Genomic DNA, 22927 nt, shown 5'->3' with positions numbered 1-22927 from the left:
GTCTTTTGCAGGAAGTGGAAGCGAGGAAGGGGGAGATTTCCTTCACGCAGTTTGTGGCCTTTTACAAAAACCTCATGTTCGACGCGCAAAGATCGGTGAGGCTCCGCGGGAATGTCTGCGCACGCTCGCCCGGCCTTCACGGCACGCGTGCTCGCCCACGCTTTACCGGGCGCGGTGCCGTCGACCTGTGAGCCGACCGGCGGCGGTGATGGTGACTAAGCCGCTACACTACGTGGCCGGCCTCCGTGATCCTACCGCCATGGAGGCAGCAGGAGAGGGTTGGCGGATCGCACACCGATGATGTTGCGAAACTCCCTTGCCGTGGTCGTCGCGGAGGGCGCCGTACGACGGTGCGGCAGCAGTGTGGACTCCACCTGTTCCTTCCGTGTGGGATTGAGTGTTTCCCCCTCGCACGTGTGGGTGCTCTGGTTTCTTCCCACGTGTATGGACACTCATTAATTGACCGATAACACCGTAATATACAGAGGACCCACTGAGCTTGGGCAATTGTTGGTGCTGGCTCAACGCGTGGCTGCTGCTGTTGCTGCTGCTGCTGCTGTTGCTGCTGCTGTTGCTGCTGCTGCTGTTTCTGCTGTTGCTGCTGCTGTTGCTGCTGTTGCTGCTGCTGTTGCTGCTGCTGCTGCTGCTGTTGCTGCTGCTGTTGCTGCTGCTGTTGCTGCTGCTGTTGCTGCTGTTGTTGCTGCTGCTGCTGCTGGCTGCTGCTGCTGTTGCTGCTGCTGACTGCTGCTGCTGCTGCTGTTGCTGCTGCTGTTGCTGCTGCTGCTGATGCTGCTACTGTTGCTGCTGCTGCTGTTGCTGCTGCTCTTTCGCTGGTTGTCTGTGGTTCCTTCTTGCACGCCTCCCGAGTCATCCTCTCTTTTCGAGAGCGAGCACATTCTCTGCGGTGCACTACAAGTTGGGGGTTGGCGGCTCTCGCAGACACATTTGGACGAGGTGGCTGCGATGGAGCTTGTTGACGTGGTCGTGGTCGGCCTTCGGCTTCCCACTGCTGAAACAAAAGCCCCCCTCCATTTTCTCCCATTTCTTTCGTTCCTCAGTTGCTTGTGCCACAAGTGGCGGAATGTTAATTCCCTCACGTGGTATACAGGAGGTCGTGGGTTGGATCCCGACACTGACGATGCCTGCACATTTGGAGTTTGCATGTTTTCTCTCTTTCTTTCTCTCCCCCCTTGGTCGCGTTGATTTTTTTCTCCGGGTCCTCCGGTTTTTCCTTCCACCTTTCAGAATCAACATCACGTGTTTAGAGTATTTGGCTGATACAAATTTCCACGCGATGGTAAGCCGCTTCGTTGAGCGATAATTTGTGGCCAGGTTGCTTCTGACAAAGAGCTACGTAGCTCAGTGGGCCTTACCTGGTAAAATCAAAAACGGTTTCGTCTTAGTGCCTGGTCATGGCCCTCTCTTCCGCCGTCTCCCTCTTCCGCTGTCTCCCTCTGATCCTCTTCCCCTTTCTCGGTCTCCTCCACCCATAGTTCACTTTTGCTTGGTCTCACCTCTCATTCGGCTGTTGCTCACGACGCCCAGTTCCAATTGGCGCCCATTGTCCTGCCAATTCTTGCTAGATTTTTTGTTGTTGTTGTTGCTTACACGGGCGACTTGTCAGACGTACCTCTTGAGTCTACAAACTATAAAACTGCATTAAATCAAATATCTCGTTTACATGTTAACATTTGTTTGCACGCTACATGCGATATAACAGATACGTTGGCGATGATTCTGCTGCTGTGTTGGCAGTGGCGCACAAGCACAATACACAAACATCGTGTGTGTGTGTGTGTGGCCATAAAAGTAAAAAATATATTATCGGCAACGTTTCGGGAAATTCGTGTAATGTATATTGAACGTCTTTCGCAGCCAACCTCGCTGAACGGAGGTGGGCCTTTTTCACAGCGTGGCTAAACCTTAAATCATGCCTCTTCTCCTGTCTTACAGATCGTTGAGCAGATAGACTTCTGCGTCCCTCTTCGGTAAGTTCCAAATAAATCCCCCACACCCGCTCCCCCCCCACCCACCGCTTTATTTGTATCCCAGCACAGTTATCATCACAGCCATTATCATGGAGACCGAACGAATTTATTTATTTTCATTTATTTTCTCTGCGATTATTTTTTTTCTCGTTATTTATGTATTCATTTTTTATTTGCTAATTAGTGGGGTTTTGTTTGTGTATTATCTGTGTACGGAACTGGGTAATTAATGTGCAGCGTTGTGGGATGCCATTGCATGAATGATGATAATTAAAATTTAATAATTATCATCATTTGTAGTAAAGGGTGGATTTTGTTGTAACATTTGTGTGTGTGTATTGTCAATTTTCGGCTATACGGGGGGAGGTCTTTGTTTAAAAAAAATGTTATTTAGTTCAAACCAACACTACTAGCCATCAAAAAGCCAGAAAAATATTAAAAACACAACTCCATTTTCAATGCCGCAGAGCAAATATTAGCACCAAGGTATAAACTCGTCTGCAGTGCCCAGGGAAGTGGCCCATCTGGCCATTAAGAGCGGGAACCACGTGTGGCCTGGTCAGTTGTATTCATCGTCTATAAACTAGCAATCCAAACGTTGTTAAGCATATTAAATGCTGGCCACAAATGAACCACAATACCGTGCTGGTCTCATCAAGGAGCATAAACCATCACGCGAACTCCGGTCATCCTCGCAGCAGTGGCGGCTTTTGGCTGCTAGCCATCAGACGAAGATGGCCACCGCATCATCGTGCGCTTTCAGATGCGCTTCTGTGGCCGTCTGGAACGCTCTTCCTTCCGATATCAGGAAACCACTGGAGCTATGCACTTTAAAATCTAGATTTAAAACTAATTTCTTTACAACTGCTTTTCGTGTTTAGTTCACCATACAAATTCAGATTCCAAAGAACACAGGATGAGATGTTACTATCCTTTGTGGAAGCACTTCCAAGAGTTCATGAACAGTGAGCCTGGTGAAATTTGGGGAGCGCATCGTCAGTAGTGAACCTTTGGTTCCTAGGGTGTTTCGACCTTTCACACTATACACTCTCCCCAAAGGCGGCCAGCGACAGGGTGATCAATCCTACGCTTGCGTCCCATTCCCAATTAGTCATAGGAGTTGCCTTGTTGTTGATAGCCAACATCCCATGGGACTATGCATGGCAGGGGTGTCCTCCTCCCTGAGTCAAGCATTGTTGACTGCATACCTCCTGGCCCTCTCACTTTGGGGCCCAGCTGGAGTCTTTCCTCTTCATCCAGAGCCACTGACTGCTGCCTTCTGCCGCCTCCGATACGGCTCTGATTGCCGAACGCTGGCTCTGGCCCTTAATTCCCAGGTCTCTAAGCAGTCTGGTTGTAGATGTTGCCACAAAACCTCTGCAGCCCACCTCCACTGGTCGGACTTCTGTGTTCCAGCCATGATGCCGTGCTTCGGCAGCTAGATCAGCATAGCGCAGATGTTTTCGCTCATAAGCCTCATCTACTGAGTCCTCCCAAGGTACTGTGAGCTCAATGATGAAGACCTTCTTGAGCGAACGGGACCAGAGCACCATGTCAGGTCTTAGGGTGGTGGTTGTGATCTCCGGAGGAAACACAAGTTGCCGGCCAATGTCAGCTAGCATTTTCCAGTCGCGGGCCAAGCGCAGCTGGTCTTGCTCTATTGGTGTAGAACATGCATAAATGTTTTTTTTGCGGTGTCATGTGTACAATTTCACCTGTGCGGGCATCTACAAATGATTAACTAAGCTTTTTATTATTCTTATTTTACCACGTCAGGCCCACGGAGCTATACAGCTCTTTTTCAGAAATGGCCTGGCCACACATTATAGCTCAACGAAGTGGCTTATCACGTGGAAATTTGTAGGAGCCAAATACTTGATGCTAAATGAGGCTGGAAAAACGCGACTATGGGGAGAACATGCAGACTCCATATATACGGCAGGCGTCTGGGTTGGGATCGAGCCCGCGACCTCTTGTATACCAGGCGAGGCAGTTAACATCTCTCCACCGCGCCTCTCACTGGCATGCCGACGTTGTCTCGCCCCGCGCGTCCCCGACCCCGTGTGTTCGTGACCCCGCGTGTCCGTGACCCCGCGTGTCCGTGACCCCGCATGTCCGCGACCCCGCGTGTCCGTGACTCCGTGTGTCCGTGACCCCGCGTGTCTCCGACCCCGTGTGTCCGTGACCCCGTGTGTCTGTGACCCCACCTGTCCCCGACCCCGCGTGTCCGTGACCCCGCGTGTCCGTGACCCCGCGTGCCCGTGACCCCGTTTGTCCGTGACCCCGTGTGTCCGTGACCCCACCTGTCCCCGACCCCGTGTGTCAGTGACCCCGCGTGTCCGTGACCCCGCGTGTCCGTGACCCCGCGTGTCCCCGACCCCGCGTGTCCGTGACCCCGCGTGTCCGTGACCCCGCGTGTCCGTGACCCCGCGTGTCCCCGACCCCCGCGTGTCCCCGACCCCCGCGTGTCTGTAACCCCACGTGTCCCCGACCCCTGTGTGCCGTCCAGGAACTCGGAGCGGCCGGACGTCTGCTCCGTAACGCTACACGACTTCCAGAGGTTCCTGCAAATCGAGCAGAAGGTGAGGGCATGAACGTTTGAGCTGATGTTGTTTAGCCCGCTGTGAATTTGAGGGGCTGGGGATAGAGCCTCATTTGCAGGATTGACCTGGGGCCGATGATGATTTTTCCTCCATAATACAGTTTTTTTTTTGGTTAGATCGCGTAAATATAAAAATGTGTCGAGAAACCCGCCACCACCCGACGTGTAAACCGAACGTGCCAATTCGTTACTGGTGCAGCACATAGGTGTTTTGGAGAGCGAAGCCACAACCCAAAAAAACCCTGTATTGTGGATGATATTTGTCGCGAAAGCCTACGCGTTAAAGATGATTCTTCCTGGCAATTGTGTGGGCCCTGACGCCACTGGCACACGTCAGCCTACTCTTGCGAATTACGTCAGGGGATCTTCACTGTCCACTGTGAAAGCAGACGGCACGTATTGTCACGGTTATTACACCCACCGCAGTATCAACCAGGGCGGCCGTAGTGCAGATACCCTGATTTGTACAGATAAGTCGCCAGGATGCAGAGTCGCGATTTAGAAGATTCAAGAATAGTTTTTCATCAGGGTTATACTGTCATTTAGTATTGTTTGTGTTGTCCATCTCACTTCTTCGTTTCATATAATCGGAATCAGAATCTTTATTTATCCTGGAGGAATCTCCGTGGTCCTGTCTAGCTCTGCTCGTTACGTTAAGTCCAGGTGGAGTAGAATCGCATTGGTTTGTGCTATGGAGCTGACTATCCGAGTTCGATGCCCGGCCATGGCTAACATCAGCAGCAAGTGATGTCTGAGCTGGCCCCGTGACCCCATCAGTAGCAGCCTATAATAGCAAACAATGGGAGCTGTTGCCATGCAACAGCTCCGCATAGCGGTAATGAGACGTGTCGCACAGCAAACCAAGCAACAGCAACCGCCATTAGGCACCAAGTGATGGTGGTGTCACCATGGCACTTGTACCAGACTAAGTGCACTTTCAGGCCACATGAAGTGTTGAAGGCTCGCTGCTGGGCAGGAGGTCGCGGGACAAACCCAGGTGCTATAGGTTGATTGACTGAGATGACCGGCAGATGGCACCACCTGTGGTGCCAACTTGCTACCGTTTTAGCCACCCGACGCTCCGCTCGTTGTTGTGAACGTCGCTCCTCTGCCCTCTGCTGTTGTTGAAGGGTGACCGCCTCCAACTGCCCAGTAGGGTCCTTCACACGCAAGTGAATAACAAAAACAATAATAATCCTCCTGACTAATAACAATAAAAGGAATACCTTTGAAAACTGTAGGTCGCTGCAAGTTGTTCAAGTAAATACCAGACCGTGTCTCCGAATCAGAATCAGTATTTATCTTGGAGGAATCTGATGAGCTATAAAGCTCGCTTTCACAGATCTCCAGTCGGGGCGGGTAAGAACATAACACCACCAGTACGCAAACACGATAGGAGTGCAAATGACAAGAAAGGTAAACAAATCACTCAAAAACATCAAAATAAAACTAAACCATCCCCATCCTACCAGCCAAAAGCTCACTGACGTATTAACTTATTTTTCAGAAGTGTCCACAAATAATAGCTCAACAAAGTGGACAATCATTTGGACATTTATAGTACCCAAATAATCTAAATAATCTCAATGCATGTTTCTAAATGTGGAGGGAAAAACTGGATAAATTGGAAAAAAAAATCCACGTGACCACTGGGAGAGAGACACGCAAACTCCAAATATCTAGCAGAAGGCGTCAGGGTCAGGATCGAACCCAAGGTCTCCTCTATACCAGGCGAGGAAGATGAGAACGCCACACATGCTCCCGACAACCAAACTAACGCAAGCTCAGATCCACAGAAGCAAATCGCAGGGAGAACCGTCCCGGGCCGTCCAGCACGGCTGCCTTGTCGGTTGTCGGCCTCCCCCCGCCCCTCCCCAGGCGAGGCTGAATATTCCTTGGGACCATCCCCCCCCCCTGCCCCCCCCCTTCCCCCCCCTGCCCCCCCGCAGGAGCCGTGGGCCAGCGACCTGGCGTGCGTGCGGGAGCTCATGTTCCGCATCCTGTGTGACGGCGCGCGCGAGAGCGAGGAGCCCTGCTTCTCCCTCGAGGAGGTGACGCCCGCCCGCCCGCCCGCCCACGCCCACACGCCCGCCCCCCTTGCCGTGTGTTTATTATCGACGCCCCGGAGGTGCCCGCCAGCTGTGTTGGGTGTGGGGGTCCACGGAGCCGAGCGAAAGCCGAATCCGGGGGCGCGAGCTTTGGGACGCCTCCCTTTTGGGAGTTTTTTGTTGTAAATATAAAAACGTTATCGAGGCAATGTGCGGGCCCGTTACGTCACGTCGTGACGCACGTAGTACACACACCGTCGACGTAAGCCAAACCGGTCGTGAAGAGCAGGGGGATATAGAAAGGTGAGGGATGGGCTCGCTGCTCTGAACCACACAAGGGGGGGGGTCCCACCGAAAGGGGAGAGGGTACATTTTATTTTAAGCGAGGGGGGAGGGATGACAAGGGGAGAGCGAGGGAAACACGCCTGACAAGAAGAAGAAAAAACACAAGAGGCCCCTCCGAATCCGGCTCCCATCTAATTTGCAGTGGTTATGCCTCGTACGCCCAGTCCCCGTCTCCCGACCCTCCATCCTGCTAACTTATTGAAGTTGTTCTGTGCGAGGGGGGACCATCTGGCCTCGAATTCCACTTCCTTTCCCTTGAGCTTACGGCTCACGTGTTCCACACCGCAATGCGCCATAAGCGTACTGCACCGTTGTGTCCACGTGGGTGGTTTCGTGTGATTCTTCCAGCTGGTCAAAATCACCTTCCTGGGCTATGATATTGAAAGTCTGCAGGAGAGCGCGCCTGGTGCCTTGAGGCCGCGGGAGGCCTTAATCCCCATGAGGTCTCCTCTATTGGTGGGGGGCAAGTCTGTGCCACTAAGGTCATTGATGAACCCACGCGACCTCGCCGTAAGGCTTCGCCACATCCACGCAGTGACAGAAGGCATGGAGAGAGTTCTGCACCGAACCTGGAGAACGTCTGGGGCCGTCTAAAGAAATGTTAATACATTTTGCCCTGCTCTCATTCGTTAAGTACTTCACATGCGCAAACTTAAATTGAATGAGTTTGAGCGAAGGAGTTCTTTGGCCTGCCTTATTTGGGGGGGGGGGGGGGGGGGGGTTAACGCTTTGCGATTGAGCTTGCAGGACGTAGATACTTATTTTAGCTCTGTCCGTCTGTCTGCAACGAGGCGGCAAGAAAACTCTCGTGATGGGGGAGCCACTGGAGCTGTGGGCTTTTAAATCTAGATTGAAAACTGATTTCTTTAGAACTGCTTTTTGGGTTTAGCTTGTTGTCCTTCCCCCTCCCCTGCCCATGCACCTCCGATTAGCACGCTTGGCTACGTACGGTGCGAAAGAAGCTCAACATACGTACGTGCATAATGATTTATTTCCAACAAAACTTTAACGTAGAGGTGTGTTGCCTTGAGGGATTCGGCCGAGAGCCGTGATCCGAGCCCCGATAGTTCTCATCGCAGGCCCACCGCTTCCCGCGTGCTCGGCACGATTGACAGTTTTTATATTTAATTAATAAATAAGTCAATATTGTCATTCACGAACCCAGACTACAATGTCGAATTCAGAAAGCTGGGCAACAAAGAGGGAAGGTAACGTGTAACAAACTCGGCGCAATGCACCCTCGAAATTGGCGATCGATCGGGGGCGTCCGGGCTTTCTGCCCTCCGAGACGCTCAAACGCGCGGCCCCACCCCCGAAAGGGCGCGCGTGAATTACGAGCGGCTTCGACGAACCGGCGTGCGACACGTTTGCCGGTCGTCGCCGTTTTTTTGCGAATCGTCGTGTGGTTGTCGTCGTCGTCGTCGATGTGGACATTTGTTTATCCTCCTGTCCCCCCCCCCCCCCCCGCGTGGCGCAGTTCCTGACGTACCTGTTCTCCCGTGAGAACTGCGTGTGGGACAGCCAATACAACCAGGTGTGCGCCGAGCAGATGAACAACCCGCTGTCGCACTACTGGATCTCATCTTCGCACAACACGTGAGTGCACACACGTGCACGGCAGCGACGACGGAGATCCCCCGTGTAGCCTGTAACAGGCTGTTGGGGCAAGTGCTGTTAGCGAGCAGCACCTATGAAGGCCGGCACGGCACATGAGGGGGTAGGGTTGCCAGAACCACGTCCTGGCCGCCTTTGTCTCCCCAGTGGTGATTTTACACAGCACCAGGTACTCATTTGAGGCTAAGTCGACTTAGGAGAGGCCCGGAACCGGTTTCAGAATATCGTCACCGGTGTGAGTGGGAATTGAGCTCTGGTCGCCGGGTTCGTAGCACGGCGCGCTAACCGCTACGCCACCGCTCCCCACACGCACGCACCCCACACGCACACACGTGTGTGGTGCGTGTCGATACGCGTGCGTATGCCTCCGCACACCCCGTATGTTAAAATTTCAACCGCGCCTTCCACAATAAACAGTTGAAGAGGCTCCTGCTCAGATGAGCTTAGGGTGCTGCTCATCTCCTTAGTCGCCTCGAGTCTGGTGGAAATTCCATATTCCCATGGTGGAGTCGAGCTGAGCATCAATATTTCCATGAGCGCGGCGGTGGTGGCTATGCACACATTGGCAGCCTTTAATCAATCACTGCGGAGGCAGCACGAGGGTGGGTGGATCGCCACACACACGGTGTGAAACTCCCCTTCCCCCGTGGGCGTCGAGGAGGTTGCCGTTCCTGGCTTGCCATGAGGTGGCGGTACAGGAAGTGTGGACTAATTTCCATCTGTCCCATCTGTCGTGGATAAAGGGTTGCCTCTTCGCGTGCGTGGGTTTTTCCACGCACGCGATTGGCTCGTCGTCAATTGGCTGAAAACATCTTAATCTACACGCGCCTCCGTGTGATGTGGATTGCGAAGAGGTATGAGATGATGTTTGCAATTAATGACGCTAATATATAACAAAAAACATTGATTTTCATCATTAATGCTTTAAGTTGACCGTTGTGCTTGATTTGTGTGTTTTACTGCGTTAAATTCCCGGCAGAACGCAACTTATCTTGGGTGCTGTGTTCACCGATTGGTCGCTTTGTCATACTAATAAGCCACCGATTGGTCGCTTCGTCGTACAACTAAGCCACCGATTGGTCGCTTCGTCGTACAACTAAGCCACCGATTGGTCGCTTCGTCGTAAAATTAGGCCACTGATTGGTCGCTTCGTCGTACAACTAAGCCACCGATTGGTTGGTTCGTCGCTCTGACCGGCGGCTGTCCGCTGCTGCTGCGGCCGTTGTTGCCGCCACAGCTACCTGACAGGGGACCAGTTCTCGAGCGAGTCGTCGCTGGAGGCCTACGCGCGCTGCCTCCGCATGGGCTGCCGCTGCATCGAACGTGAGTCCCCGCGGAGCCCACGGGGCGACCGTCGCGACGCTCGGGTCTCACGTCCCCGGCGAGGGGGGGACCCGTTGTGACGTGTTGGCTGAACGTTCGTTTTCTCAACATTTTGCCGTTCATGGTCTCTTCTTATTCCCTTTTCTTATCCGTATGTCCGTATGTATGTAATTTTTTTCGCACCGTTCATAGCCAACTGTGCTTCATAGCTAAGTGGGCCTTACACCTGATACAATGACAATAGTTTATGGGTTTTTTTTTTTACATCCCACTGGTGGATGAGGTGTGTGCAACAGGGAGTGGATTGTCGTTATGAAGCAGTTCAATGTATATATGTTTAATTTATTTCGCACCGTACGTAGCCAACCGTGCTAATCGGGGGTGCGGGGCAAGGACCACAAACTAAACACACAAAAGGCAAAAGCATTCGGCCTCTTTATGAAGGCACCTGGGTTTGTGAACTTCCGGCAGCTACAGTGGCAGTCTGCCACTCTTAACGATCATCGTCGTCATATCCCATCCATTGCTGATGTTTCCGTGTCCTTCCTCTCCTTGCTAGCGCCTCCTCCTCCTCCTCTACATTGAAAACTCATTTCTTTTTTGTGTTCAGTTTGTTGTCCTTCCCCTGTACCTCCGATTAGCACGGTCGGCGACGTACGGTGTGAAAGAAGTTCAACATACATATATACAAATGATATTGGCCTACGAAAACCTACGAAAATCTTTTTAATGCATTACCTTAAATAAATACATAAATAAGCAGTTAAATACATGAAAATTATCATCATAACACATATCTTTATCTTTCATCACTTTATATCTCATCATTTCATCTCATCACTTTTTTTCTCTCGCTGTCTCGATGCAGTCATGTAGATGTGCAGATGTGATTCGCGGATAGGGAAAATATCAGATAGCAAGTTCGTGAATGACGGGGAAATGCCGTACACCACTCTTGCGTTCACGTGAACCTTTGGATGGAGATGCTGCTCCCCCAAGGAAGTGTGTCGCGCGGGTCCGAAATGTCCGCAGAGCCCCCACTGAATTTACACGTGTCCTGCCACTGTCCGTACAGTGGACTGCTGGGACGGCCCGGATGACATGCCCATCATTTACCACGGCCACACGCTCACCTCCAAGATCAAGTTCCTGGACGTCCTCAACACAATCAAGGAGCACGCCTTCGTCACGTCCGAGTGAGTGGCGTAGTGGCGGGCGTAGTGGCGTAGTGGCGTAGTGGCGTAGTGGTGATGAAAGTAAAACGATGAAGTGTGGCCAAAGTAAAAGAGGTGAGCGGTCAGCAGGTTGGCATGCTTGCTGGAAAACCGAAATTGATTAACGACGAGCAGCTCCCAATGTTTTGAATGAAGAGAGTTTTTGATGAGCACGTATTCAACGAAAGCTCTTACATGGTTTATAAATCGTGTAATGAGCCGCGTAATGGTGCGGCCGCGGTGGCGAGATGTTATCTCCCTCGCCTGGTGTACAGGTGGTCGTGGGTTCAGTCCCGACCCTGACGCCTGCTGCTGTATATTCGGAGTTTGCGTGTCTCTCTCTCACCATCACGGTGGCTAGGAGATGTTTACTACCTCGCCTGGTATACAGGAGGTCGAGGGTTTAGTCCCAACCCTGATGCCTGCTGTATATTCAGAGTTTGCGTGTCTCCCCGTGGTTGCGTGGATTTTTCTCCGGTTTTCCCCTCCACATTTAGAATCAACATCACGCGAGTATTTGGCTGCTGTAAATTTCCACGTGATAAGCCACTTCGTTGAGCTATAATTCGTGGCCAGGTCGCTTCTGAAAAAGAGCTACACAGCTCAGTGAGCCTTACCTGGTAAAATAAGTAGTATAGTTGTATTTGTGTTAAAATACGGACATTACTGAAACACGGACAAAAAATGTGCGCTGAGATGCACACTCGGAATGTTTAATTGATGCTGGAATTTGAAGAGCCGGCGGTTGAGAATAACGAAGGAGAGTGGTGGGGTTGGCGGTGTTGGGGGGGGGGTTGGCGCGCGGGTGGGCGGGCGGCTCTGTGCACCAGCCCGCCCAGCCCGGTGTGTGGCCGCGCTGCAGCCGAGCCAACGCATCATCCGGCGCGGCGTGGGGGGGGGGGGGGGTTACGCGACTTGACCCCCGTGACGTTGCCCACAGCTACCCCGTGGTCCTCTCCATCGAGGACCACTGCAGCATCGTGCAGCAGAGGAACATGGCGTCGTTCTTCCGCAAGGTCTTCGGCGACATGCTGCTCATCAAGCCCGTGGAGGCCCAGGCCGAGGAGCTGCCCTCGCCCACGCAGCTCAAGGGGAAGATCCTCATCAAGGTGGGGGGGGGGGGGGGTGGGGGCTGACACGCACGCGGAGCCAAGCCTGGACGCCCGGGCATTGGAGCTGCGCTAGGATGGCTTGTGTGCTGCACTAGGATGGTTTGTGTGCTGCACAAGGATGGTTTGTGTGCTGCACTAGGATGGTTTGTGTGCTGCACTAGGGTGCATAGTCGACTGTTGGACGCGTTAGAGTCGACGGATTGGGGAGGCCTCGTGCAGCAGTGGATTTACCGTGGCTGATGATGATATTGCCGGTGTACTACTAACCCTAGTAATAGCACGAACACTCCGCGCTGTCCGCTTTCCCAGTGGATGTTAAAGACCCTGTGACGTCATTGACACGAGAAGGCCACCGCGTGCCGGCGTGATGGATTCGAATGTGCTCCAGTCGAACAATTACACCGCAAATTACTCGGTTGGGATTCTGCACGCACACGCCAGCAATCCTGAGCCCTTGCTTGCAGCAGATTAATGCTCGTCCTGGCCTCTTGAGTTTTCGCCTGCTTGAACAAAATGAAGTAGGATTTTGACTTAAAACTTTCGTGACTGCAGGAATTCATATTCTTTGGTTCTTTAGGTAAAGTCAAGTCCCGTAGATAGAAAAATAATAATAAATGAAGTGAATAAAAATAAAAATAATGACGTCCGCTTGTGTTGCGATGGAAACGTCGTGGTTTTTTTCCACTTAATTTTTTATTATTATTTTCTATCTACGTGACTTTACCGAAAGAACCAAAGAGTAAAAATGATGTAGCTTGAAACTTTTGATCACGGTGATGATGGCGGTCGCTCGTTCGCTCCGCGTCGCGCAGCACAAGAAGCTCGGCGAGGGGAACTCCGACGAGGTGGCCTCCAGCGGCAGCTACTCGGAGTGCGACATCAGCAACTCCATCAAGAACGGCATCCTCTACCTGGAGGACCCCATCAACCACGTGAGTTGGTGGGAGGTCACCGGTTGGCTCTAAAGGTCCAGAGCGCCAAAGCTGGCACCACCGTTGAGATTTATCCTCGGTTTGAATCAGGGCTTCAGCTGCCCAGCCGGGATTAAACTGGGCTCTGTGGTGCGGCGATTTGCTGATCTGGGTCCAGTCGCCAGTTTAAAATAAAAACGTTACCCAGATGGCCGTGTCGCTCAGAGGTCAGAGGTCACAGGGCTGAGCTGCTGCTGAAAATCCGGGTTTTGAATTGGGGTGCAACAACTGCCATGTTCTCAAGCGGTACTAAAACTATTTTTATTTTCCCAGGTAAAGCCAACAGAGGCATATGGCTCTTTTTCTAGAGCGACCTGGCCACAAATGATAGCCCAACAAAGTGGCTGATTGCGTGGAAATCTATAGCAGCCAAATACTCTAAACGCACCTTTCTAATGTGGAGGGAAAAATTGGAGAACCCGGAGAAAAATCCACGCGACCACGGGGAGAGAGACACGCAAACTCCAAGTATACAGGCGTCGGGTTCTAATCCACGACATCCTGCGTACCAGGCGAAGGAGTTCACATTTCGCCACCATGGCGCCCCCACTGGTGGTGACGCCAAAGACGGCAGGTGCTGGATGCGTGGTGCGGGCGACGCGTGACGCCCGCTCGCCCTTCGTGCGACCCCCCCACCCCTCTCGCTCCGGCGCAGGAGTGGAACCCTCACTTCTTCGTGCTGACGAGCAACAAGATCTACTACTCGGAGGAGACGACGGTCAACCAGTCCAACGACGAGGAGGAGGAGGACGACACCAAGAGCCAGGTACGGGCCGAGCCGACGTTGTCGTCGGACGTGCGGGTCGCCGGTCCCTCCTAAAGGCCACCGGTCCGTGTTCAAGGCCACCGGTCCGTGATCGAATTGCCCAGAGATGCGTCCAGCCTTGGTCAGACCTCCGAAGCTGAGCGGCGGGGCGTGAGCCTAGATTGCGCGTGAATTGGCGACCGCCACCGCTGTGCATTAAACGGGTTGTCGTACCGTACTGTGCTCCAATGTCTATGCTGCCTGCCTTCGCCCCCCCCCCCCCCCCCGCACTGGCCAGCGTGGTGAAGTATGGACAAACAACCGCCATGAACGGGCGCTTGTCCAGCAGTGGATTGGCAAAAGGGCCGTGTACCCACGTACAAACGGCACTACAGAGTGGGGCACCTACCGTACCGCCACCGCCACTGCCAGCGGTGGTTGTGGTGTGGGGAGCCAGGGACGCAGTGGTTTTCGAGCTCCGCTGCGAACCCGGCGACCCCGAGTTCGATTCCCGCTCACGGCCACCAACACCAGTGACGATTATCCGAACCGGTCCTGGGGCTCCCCCCAATCAACTCTGCCTGAAACGAGCACCTGGTGTGGCATGTAAACATCGCCACTTGGCATACAAAGGTGGCCGGACATGGTGCTGGCAACTCGCCCCCTCGTGTGCCGTTGCCGGCCTTCAAAGGTGCTGCTTGCTAACAGCACTTGCCCCAACAGTCCGTTAAGGCTATGTTGGGTGGTGGGGGGGGCAGGTGGAATCTTTGTTCGTGGTATTGGTGGTGGTGGTGATGGGTGCAGTACGAGCAGTGGTGATGGGTCGTGTTAGCAGTTGGTCACATGAGTTGTAGTTGTGGTAATATCAGCGGGTGGTAGTGGTGGTTGTGGTACGAGCAGTGGGACGTATGTATGTTGAACTTTTTTCGCGCCGTACTTAGCCAACCGTGCTAATCGGAGGTGCAGGAACCGAGATAGTCGAGGTGATGGCGGGTTAGGTTACGACCAGCGGAGGTTGCGCTCTGGAATTGAACCGCTCGATCGCATCCCGTTGCAGGAGTCCAACAACAACGAGCTGCACTTCAGCGAGAAGTGGTTCCACGGCAAGCTGGGCGGCGGGCGCGACGGGCGCCAGATCGCCGAGCGCCTGCTGCTCGACTACTGCTTGGAGAACGGCGGCAAGGACGGCACCTTCCTGGTGCGCGACAGCGAGACCTTCGTGGGCGACTACACGCTGTCCTTCTGGTAACCGCTCGCTGCCACCGCCACAAAGACAAAAGACGCCCCGAATAGCCGTTAACCCGTTCCCGTTCCGGCGACGTACGTTCGCATTGCGAGTATTCCGTATCCCCGCCAGAGGTCGCAACCGGATACCCGATACCCGTATCCTACCCGATACCCGTACCCGGCCGAGTACGGGTACGGGTAGCCGTTTGCGACCCTGGTGCGGCCGGGTACGGGTACGGGTAGGCCGTGAGTCACTGGTGAGTAACCGTTTGTCACTCATTTCGGGTAGGGTACGGGTAGGGTACGGGTAGGGAACGGGTACCCGTATCCGGCCGGGTACGGGTACGGGTACCCATTTGCGACCCTGGTATGGCCGGGTACAGGTACGGGTAAGGAATCAAAACCCGTTTGCGACGTCTGATCCCCGCCCCTCCCCCCCCCCCGCGTGGCGGCAGGCGGTCGGGCCGCGTGCAGCACTGCCGCATCCACTCGCGGCAGGAGGCCGGCACCATCCGCTACTTCCTGACGGACAACCTGGTGTTCGACTCGCTCTACTCGCTCATCCAGCACTACCGCGAGGTGCCGCTCCGCTGCAACGAGTTCGAGATGCGCCTCTCCGACCCCGTGCCGCAGCCCAACGCCCACGAGAGCAAAGAGTGAGCGGCCCCCCCCCCTCGCCCCCCCCTCGCCCTCCCCTCGCCCCCCCCTCGCCCCCCCCTCGTCCCCCCCTCGTCCCCCCCTCGCCTCCCCCTCGCCTCTTCCCCCCTTCGCCCCCCCCCCCTCACCACCACTCTTCCTTCTGATATTAGAAAACCACTGGAGCCCTTTTTGTGCTTCGGTGTTGTTGTCCTTCGCCCCCGCACCTCCGATTTCGCACGTTCGGTTGCGTACGGTGCAAGAGAAGTTCAACGTACTTGCAAGCTCCCATGACCGCTCGTTTGCCCGTGCCGTGGCGCCGCAGGTGGTACCACAGCAGCCTGACGCGCGCCGAGGCCGAGCACTGGCTCATGCGCGTTCCCAAGGACGGCGCCTTCCTCGTGCGCAAGCGCAGCGACCCCAGCTCCTACGCCATCACCTTCCGGTGCCACACGCACGCACACTGATGCACCCACGTATCCACTCGCCAACGAACGCCCCCAACCACCAACACACCCACGCACCAACCAACCCACACACCCTTCCATCCACACACCCATGTACCCACCCATGCACCAATACACCCACCCACGCATCCACTCGCCGACGAACACTCCCAACCACCAACACACCCACGCACCAGCCAACCCACACACCCACACACCCTTCCATCCACACACCCATGCATCCACCCATGCACCAATACACCCACTCACGCATCCACGCAGGCACCCGCACACCCTTGCACCCATCCACCGGCCTACCGACACATTCACCCACCCACTCGCACACCCACTCGCGCACCATCTCACCCACCATCTCACCCACCCAACCAACCCATCCTCTCGCTGTAACCCACGCTCCCCCCTCCCATAACCCCCGGCAGGGCGGACGGGAAGATCAAGCACTGCCGTGTGCAGCAGGAGGGGCGGCTCTTCCTGCTGGGCAACTCGGCGGAGTTTGAGAGCCTTGTGGACCTCGTGTGCTACTACGAGAAGCACCCGCTCTACCGCAAGATGCGCCTGCGCTACGCCATCAACGAGGAGACGCTCGAGAAACTGGGCACATACGTGCGTGCCTCTCGCTCGCGCACAAAGAATAAAGATTCCCATCCTCCCACCCCCACCCTCCCCCCCGCTATAGCCAACCCGAAATGTCACACGTTATAAATAACCTAACAAAAAACTAATTTGTTTAGAACTACTTTTTGTGTTTAGTTTGTTCTCCCTCCCCCGCACCCCCGATTAACACGGTTGGCTACGTACGGTGCTAAAAGAAGCTCAACTTACCATGTACATACATACTTATTGTTGTTAAACACAAAAGTCAGAGTAGGTTGGAAGCTGGGTTGGGTTGCGGGGGGGAAGTCCGTGGTGCCATGGGATGGAGGAGATGGAGGGGAATCTTCTGGCTGCATTGCGTATGTAAGTTGAGCTTCTTTCCCGACCGTGCGTAGTTAACCGTGTTAATCGGAGGTGCGGGGGGGAAGGACAACAAATTAAACACAAAAAGCAGCTCTAAAGAGATGAGTTTTCAATCTAGATGATGATTTAAAAGTGCATCGCTCCAGTGGCTTCCTAATATCGAGCGTTCCAGATGGCCACAGAAGCGCATCTGTAACCGCGCGATGGGGTGACCGTCTTTGTTCGATGGCTGCTGCTGCTGCGATGATAATGACCGGCGTGCGTGTGTGTGCGCGTGTGTGTGCGCGTGTGTGTGTGCGCGCGTGTGTGTGTGTCCACAGGAGCTGGACTACGGAGCGCTGTACGAGGCACGCAACCCAGAGCTCAACTACGTGGAGGCGAACAAGATGGCCGTGTCCAAGGTGAGCGGCGGACTCCGTCTCCCGCCTCTCGCTGTAGCAACAGTGACACACAGTAGCGGTCACACTGTAGCTGGAGCCGTCACACACTGTTACTGTAGCAGCACTTGCTGTAGCAGCACTGTTGTTGTAGCAGTCACTCATTGTTGCTCAGCACTCGTGTAACGCAGGGCCGTCGCCCCCCGCCCCCCGCTCTGCAGTGCGTAGTAAAGGCGCTGTACGACTACCGAGCGCAGCGCGACGACGAGCTCTCCTTCTGCAAGCACGCCATCATCACCGGCGTGGACAAGCAGGATGGAGGCTGGTGAGGGCCGCTCGCCACGGTTGAGACCGGTGGTTCTCGACGTTTTTTGGCCGCTGTTGAATTTTGTTTCAACCAAGTTACCCCCCCCCCCTTGCCTGAGAAATAAATTCATGAATATTGAACGTCGATGTTCATTATTCAACGGACACTCTGCATGCGTGATGTACTTTGTGCTCGCTGCTTACTCTTGGAAACCGCATTGTGTACGATCAATGAGTTTATCGTTCTAGGTTACCATATGGATTTAAATGTTACGGTAGTTATTTTATATTGGCAGATTCATCCGACGTGATTATTCACCAACGACTCTCACGTGCGATTATAATTTCACACATTTATCAATTGCCTCTCGTAACCCCTGGGACATCGCCACGTACCCCCCCCCCCCCCCTCCCCAAGGTGGTCCGCTTACCCCACACCGGTTGAGAACCACTGGGATAGAGTGTTGCTCTCTCGCACACAGGTTCTCCGGTTTCTACCCACAAGTACAAACACTCGTTAATTGGCCGACGACGCCTTCACCACTGGGCCTAGGCGACCGGGCCGTTTGGAGGGCAGGCCGGCGAGCCCGGCGCTGCCGAGATTCGGGGTTTCCAATCCGGGTGTCGGCCACCACCACCACCCGTGGTTAGACCCGGGTTGCCACGTGTCGCGAGAAATCGCCGCGTCAAATCAACTTCTGTGTCTTTTGAGTAAAAAAAAAAATATATATGTATATAAAACAATGTGTTGTGCTCACGAGAGACATCCAATGAAAGGCGCGTTTGAGATATTGATTATTTGTGCACAATGTGAGCGGAGTTGATGTACTTATACGAAAGATTATACTTTATTTAGATTCATGTTGCTTAACTTCGTACTCCTCTTGATTTTTGCATCGTTTGTTGCAAATTTCTGACGCGCCCCTAAGTGGGCATCTGTGAATAAAAGCTTCGTAGGCCATCGGATTCCTCCGGTCCAAATAAAGATGAGCGATTCTGAATTATGCGGCTGTATATACGATTTGTGTAACGCGGAAAACAAAACGGTTCGTCCGGCGAGCCAGAGGAGAAACGAGACGTCGACACGAGCCAGACGGCAACAACGAGACGTGAAGATCAGAATCAGAATATTTATTCACGCTGGAGGAATCCGATGAGCTATAAAGCTCTTTCTCACAGATGCCCAGTCGGGGCACTTGGTAAGAGCGTTACAACAACAAACAGTACAAGAACACGACAATCGATTATTGACTCCGACTCACGACCCCCAATTGTGACCGTTCATCGGGACTTGCTCTTGGGGGGCAGGGGGAGATGCAGGGGTGGGGGGGACGGGGCAGGAGGCGGGGGGCCAGGTGGTGCGTGGTGGTGGAACGTTTCCCCTCCCCGTGCTCACCGGCTGCGCTGCGACGCGGCATGCGCGCCCGGTTCTTTCCGTGCGTCGTCCTGCAGGTGGCGAGGAGACTACGGCGGCAAGAAACAGCTGTGGTTCCCCTCCAACTACGTGGAGGAGATGACCTGCACCCTGCCGCAAGGCCTGGAGGAGGCCGTGAGTCCAGGGCACTTGAGCCGCGCGCCCGTCGCGGTTCTCCCAGATCCCGGCGCTGCTTTTTGTCCCTCAGCCACCCACGCCTCCCCCCCTGTATTTTAAGCAAAAGTTGTGGATGCGTCTTATTATCTTGCCAGAAAGAGTAAAACCTTCGTATTTTTCATACGGCTTGTAATCCGGTAGGTGCGTCCGTGCGTGCGTGTGCTCGCCCACAGCACTTGCCCCACAAAAGTCTGTTAAGGCTATCCGGTGGATGTTTGTCTTTGTGTGCGTGTGTGGGGAGCGGTGGTGCAGCAGTTGGCGCGCTACTCGACAGACCCGGCAACCCGCGTTCGATTCTCACTCGCGGCCAACACCAGCGACCGGTTATATGATGAACCAGTCCTGGGCCTTCCCCTAGGTCGGCTTGGCCTTAAATTAGTAGCTGGTGCGGTGTGTATACATCGGCACTGGGGAGTCAAAAGGCGGACGGGCAGGCGAATCGGATCCTAAATCCGGTTTGGGCCGGGAGTATTCCGGGTGATTTGGTCATGGGGGTCTTTTTATCGTAAATCGCACCACCATCAATAATCGACAGCGCTTCTGGTCCGCCCAGCGGAATGAATGAGTTCAACCACAGAGAGCGGGATCGGCAGGTCGCGCGCGGTGGGATGCAGTCTGGGTACTGTCACCCCATTGTGGAAGAGCAGTCCAAGTTACCCTTCTCACAAAGGGGATCTAATCGACCTCCCTTCAATGGAGGCCCTTCCGCCGGCAGTGACGCGAGCGTTTCATGGCAGGGTTGCGCCTTTGCCTCGCACGTACGTTGAACTTCTTCCGAAGCGTACGTAGCCAACCGTGCTAATTGGAGGTGGGTGGCGGGGGGGGGGACGAAGTACAACGGACTAAACACAACGAGAAGCAGTTGTAACGAAACGAGTTTTCAACGTCACTGCGCTGTCGTACCTTGCAGGCCGCCGCCGTCGAGAACAGCCCCCTGGGCAACTTCCAGAAGGGCATGATTGACGTGACGACGTGCACAGTGGGTAAGTGCCTCCCCATCCGTTGTTCGTCATCGCGTTGGCGGGAGGGTTGATTTAATCATCGCGTTGGTGGGAGGGAGAGGGGTTAATCGTCGTGTTTGGTAGGAGGGTGATTTAATAGTATGGTTGGTGGGAGGGCGATGAATCATCGCGTTGGTAGGAGGGAGATATTACGAAGGTCCGTGGCCTGACTGAGAGAAGAGAAGATGAACTCTCTACGTGGTCCCCTTGAAGGACAGCGCCCCCTTTGCTTCGTCGCTGTTCCAGGGTTTTAATTTCTGCAAGGGGTGAACTCCTCATCTCATCTCTGAAATTGTCACTGGAAAATCGCTTTCTCCTTGAGCGATTGTTTGACTGTTTCGTCTAATGCCTTACACCAGGGCCCGTGCCAACCACGCTAATCTGCTCCGTGTCTCGACCTCCCACGTGGAAATGTATAGTGGCCAAAAGGCTGTAAACCCATGTTGATTCTAAATGTGGAGGGATAAACCGGAGGACCCGGAGAAAAATCCACGCGACTACGGGGAGCGAGAGAGACACGCAAACTCCAAATATACAGCAGGCCTCAGGGTTGGGATCGAACCCACGACCTCCTTGCATACCAGGCGAGGTAGTTAACATCTCGCCACGCCTCCAACTCGGTACATCGCAGCAGCAGCCGGCAAGTCTTGCCAGTAGGGGGTGGGGGGGTGGCGATGTTTGCGACGCGGCTTCACGTCTGCCTCTCTCCCCGCGCACCTCTGCACCGCCACCACGGTGGAAGTCGTGCCGCGGGACGGCAAGGGAGCCCAGCGCTACGTGTTCAGCGTGCAGTCGATACACATGCACCCGCCGCTGCCCAAGCCGCTGGAGATCGCTGCACCCTCGCTGGAGGAGCTGCACGAGTGGGTGTCGAAGGTCAAGGACGCTGCGTCGGCCGCCGACATGAAGGCACGTGCGCGCGACGACCGAGCCGTCGGATAACGACGGCAATGAGGACGGCGACGGCGATTACGATCGTGATTTGGTGATCGCGCCATTCTCGAGGGCATGAGGCGTGTTTCACGGACGGGTCTGGTGTGCCAGCCGAGGGCGACGTTGCTTGTGTGGCTTTACCCAGTTGAGTAATTTGCGGCGTAAATTTTCTGATTTGGCAAATTTGGACCGGAACGCCGGCACACGTGGAATTCCACCATTTCCAGTAACGTCACGGGATTTTTTTTACTGCAAGCCGGACGGTGCGTATTACTTTGCTCAACACGCCCGCGGTATTAACCAGGGCGACCGCAACAAGCGCCAAGCGGACCACCGCTGGACCACGTCGCTGGCGGCGGACGGCCGCTGTTTTATTTTCCGTTACCGAAACGGCATCGATCCGTGGCGGTGCGGCGATTTTAATAGCTTTTCTCGGAAACTCGGTCGAAAGTGGCGGTGGTGGTTTCGCGATTATGCTGCACGGATGCCTAGGCTGGGAGGGAGGGTGTGGGCGGTGGAGTGTGATGTCAGAGGAATCCAATCGGACTCTCCTAGTGACAATCAATAATGATGTCTCTGTAGCAATGTGATACATGTGTGTAATGTGGTGCGTGCATCCGTGTGTGTGTTTGTGCGTGTGTGCGTGCCTGGGTGTGTTTGTGCGTGTGTGCGTGCCTGCGTGTGTTTGTGCGTGTGTGCGTGCCTGCGTGTGCAAGAGGGTGCGTGCCTGCGCGTGTCTGTGTGTGCGCGTGTATGCCTGCTTTCCTGTGCGCGTGCGTGTGTACGTGCCTGCGTGTATGTGTGTACGTGCCTGCGTGTATGTGTGTACGTGCCTGCGTGTGTGTGTGTGCGCGTGTGTGTGTGCGTGCGTGTGTACGTGCCTGCGAGTGTGTGTACGTGCCTGCGTGTGTACGTGTGTGTGCGAGCGTGTCTGCGTGTGTGTGTGTGTACGTGCATGTGTGTGTGTGTGTACGTGCCTGCGTGTGTACGTGTGTGTGCGCGCGTGTCTGCGTGTGTGTGTGTACGTGCATGTGTGTGTGCGTGCGTGTGCGTGCGTGCACTCCTGCTCGTGCAGCTCAGCGAGGGCAAGCAGATGGAGCGGAGGAAGAAGATCGCCCTGGAGCTCTCCGAGCTCGTCGTTTACTGCCGTCCTGTGCCCTTCGACGAGGAGAGTGAGTGAATCGCGCCGCCCCTGCTCTGCCACCTCCTTAAGTGTAGGCCTCGTGATGGCGCCATCGCTCTCGCGACGCGGCGTTCGGAAAAACGCGGCGCCGATGTCACGCTCGCAAACGTGTGATACCATTCACGTGACGGAAGTTTCCTCGCGTCTCCCTCAATCCGCTGGAAGCGAGGAGATTCTGAGTGTGGGCCGGGCGTGGAAAAGATTCCATGACACGGGGAGAGAAGGAGAGAGATACAAGGGAACGGACAGAGACACACGGAGACAAACAGGAACGTGAGAAGATGACA

General features: G+C 54.6%; 1 protein-coding gene across 1 annotated transcript in view; it reads left to right on the top strand.

Moving 5' to 3' along the window:
* LOC144949676 (1-phosphatidylinositol 4,5-bisphosphate phosphodiesterase gamma-1-like) overlaps positions 1-22927 on the top strand; it is a 66032-nt gene that overhangs the window by 31823 nt on the left and 11282 nt on the right. The window contains exons 7-26 of the mRNA XM_078879680.1: positions 12-95; positions 1954-1988; positions 4498-4570; positions 6540-6641; positions 8461-8579; positions 9835-9920; positions 10996-11116; positions 12075-12243; positions 13059-13178; positions 13873-13983; positions 15020-15207; positions 15645-15845; positions 16151-16270; positions 16712-16895; positions 17570-17650; positions 17848-17951; positions 19385-19481; positions 20434-20506; positions 21267-21433; positions 22533-22629. Coding sequence (XP_078735806.1) covers positions 12-95; positions 1954-1988; positions 4498-4570; positions 6540-6641; positions 8461-8579; positions 9835-9920; positions 10996-11116; positions 12075-12243; positions 13059-13178; positions 13873-13983; positions 15020-15207; positions 15645-15845; positions 16151-16270; positions 16712-16895; positions 17570-17650; positions 17848-17951; positions 19385-19481; positions 20434-20506; positions 21267-21433; positions 22533-22629 — 2332 coding nt within the window. The remainder of the gene's footprint in view (positions 1-11; positions 96-1953; positions 1989-4497; positions 4571-6539; positions 6642-8460; positions 8580-9834; positions 9921-10995; positions 11117-12074; positions 12244-13058; positions 13179-13872; positions 13984-15019; positions 15208-15644; positions 15846-16150; positions 16271-16711; positions 16896-17569; positions 17651-17847; positions 17952-19384; positions 19482-20433; positions 20507-21266; positions 21434-22532; positions 22630-22927) is intronic.

Source organism: Lampetra fluviatilis, chromosome 54, assembly GCF_964198595.1.
Source record: "Lampetra fluviatilis chromosome 54, kcLamFluv1.1, whole genome shotgun sequence".
NCBI classification, from domain to species: Eukaryota; Metazoa; Chordata; class Hyperoartia; order Petromyzontiformes; family Petromyzontidae; genus Lampetra; species Lampetra fluviatilis.
Note: the sequence above shows the minus strand (reverse complement) of the source record. Positions and strands in the feature narration are given on the sequence as shown.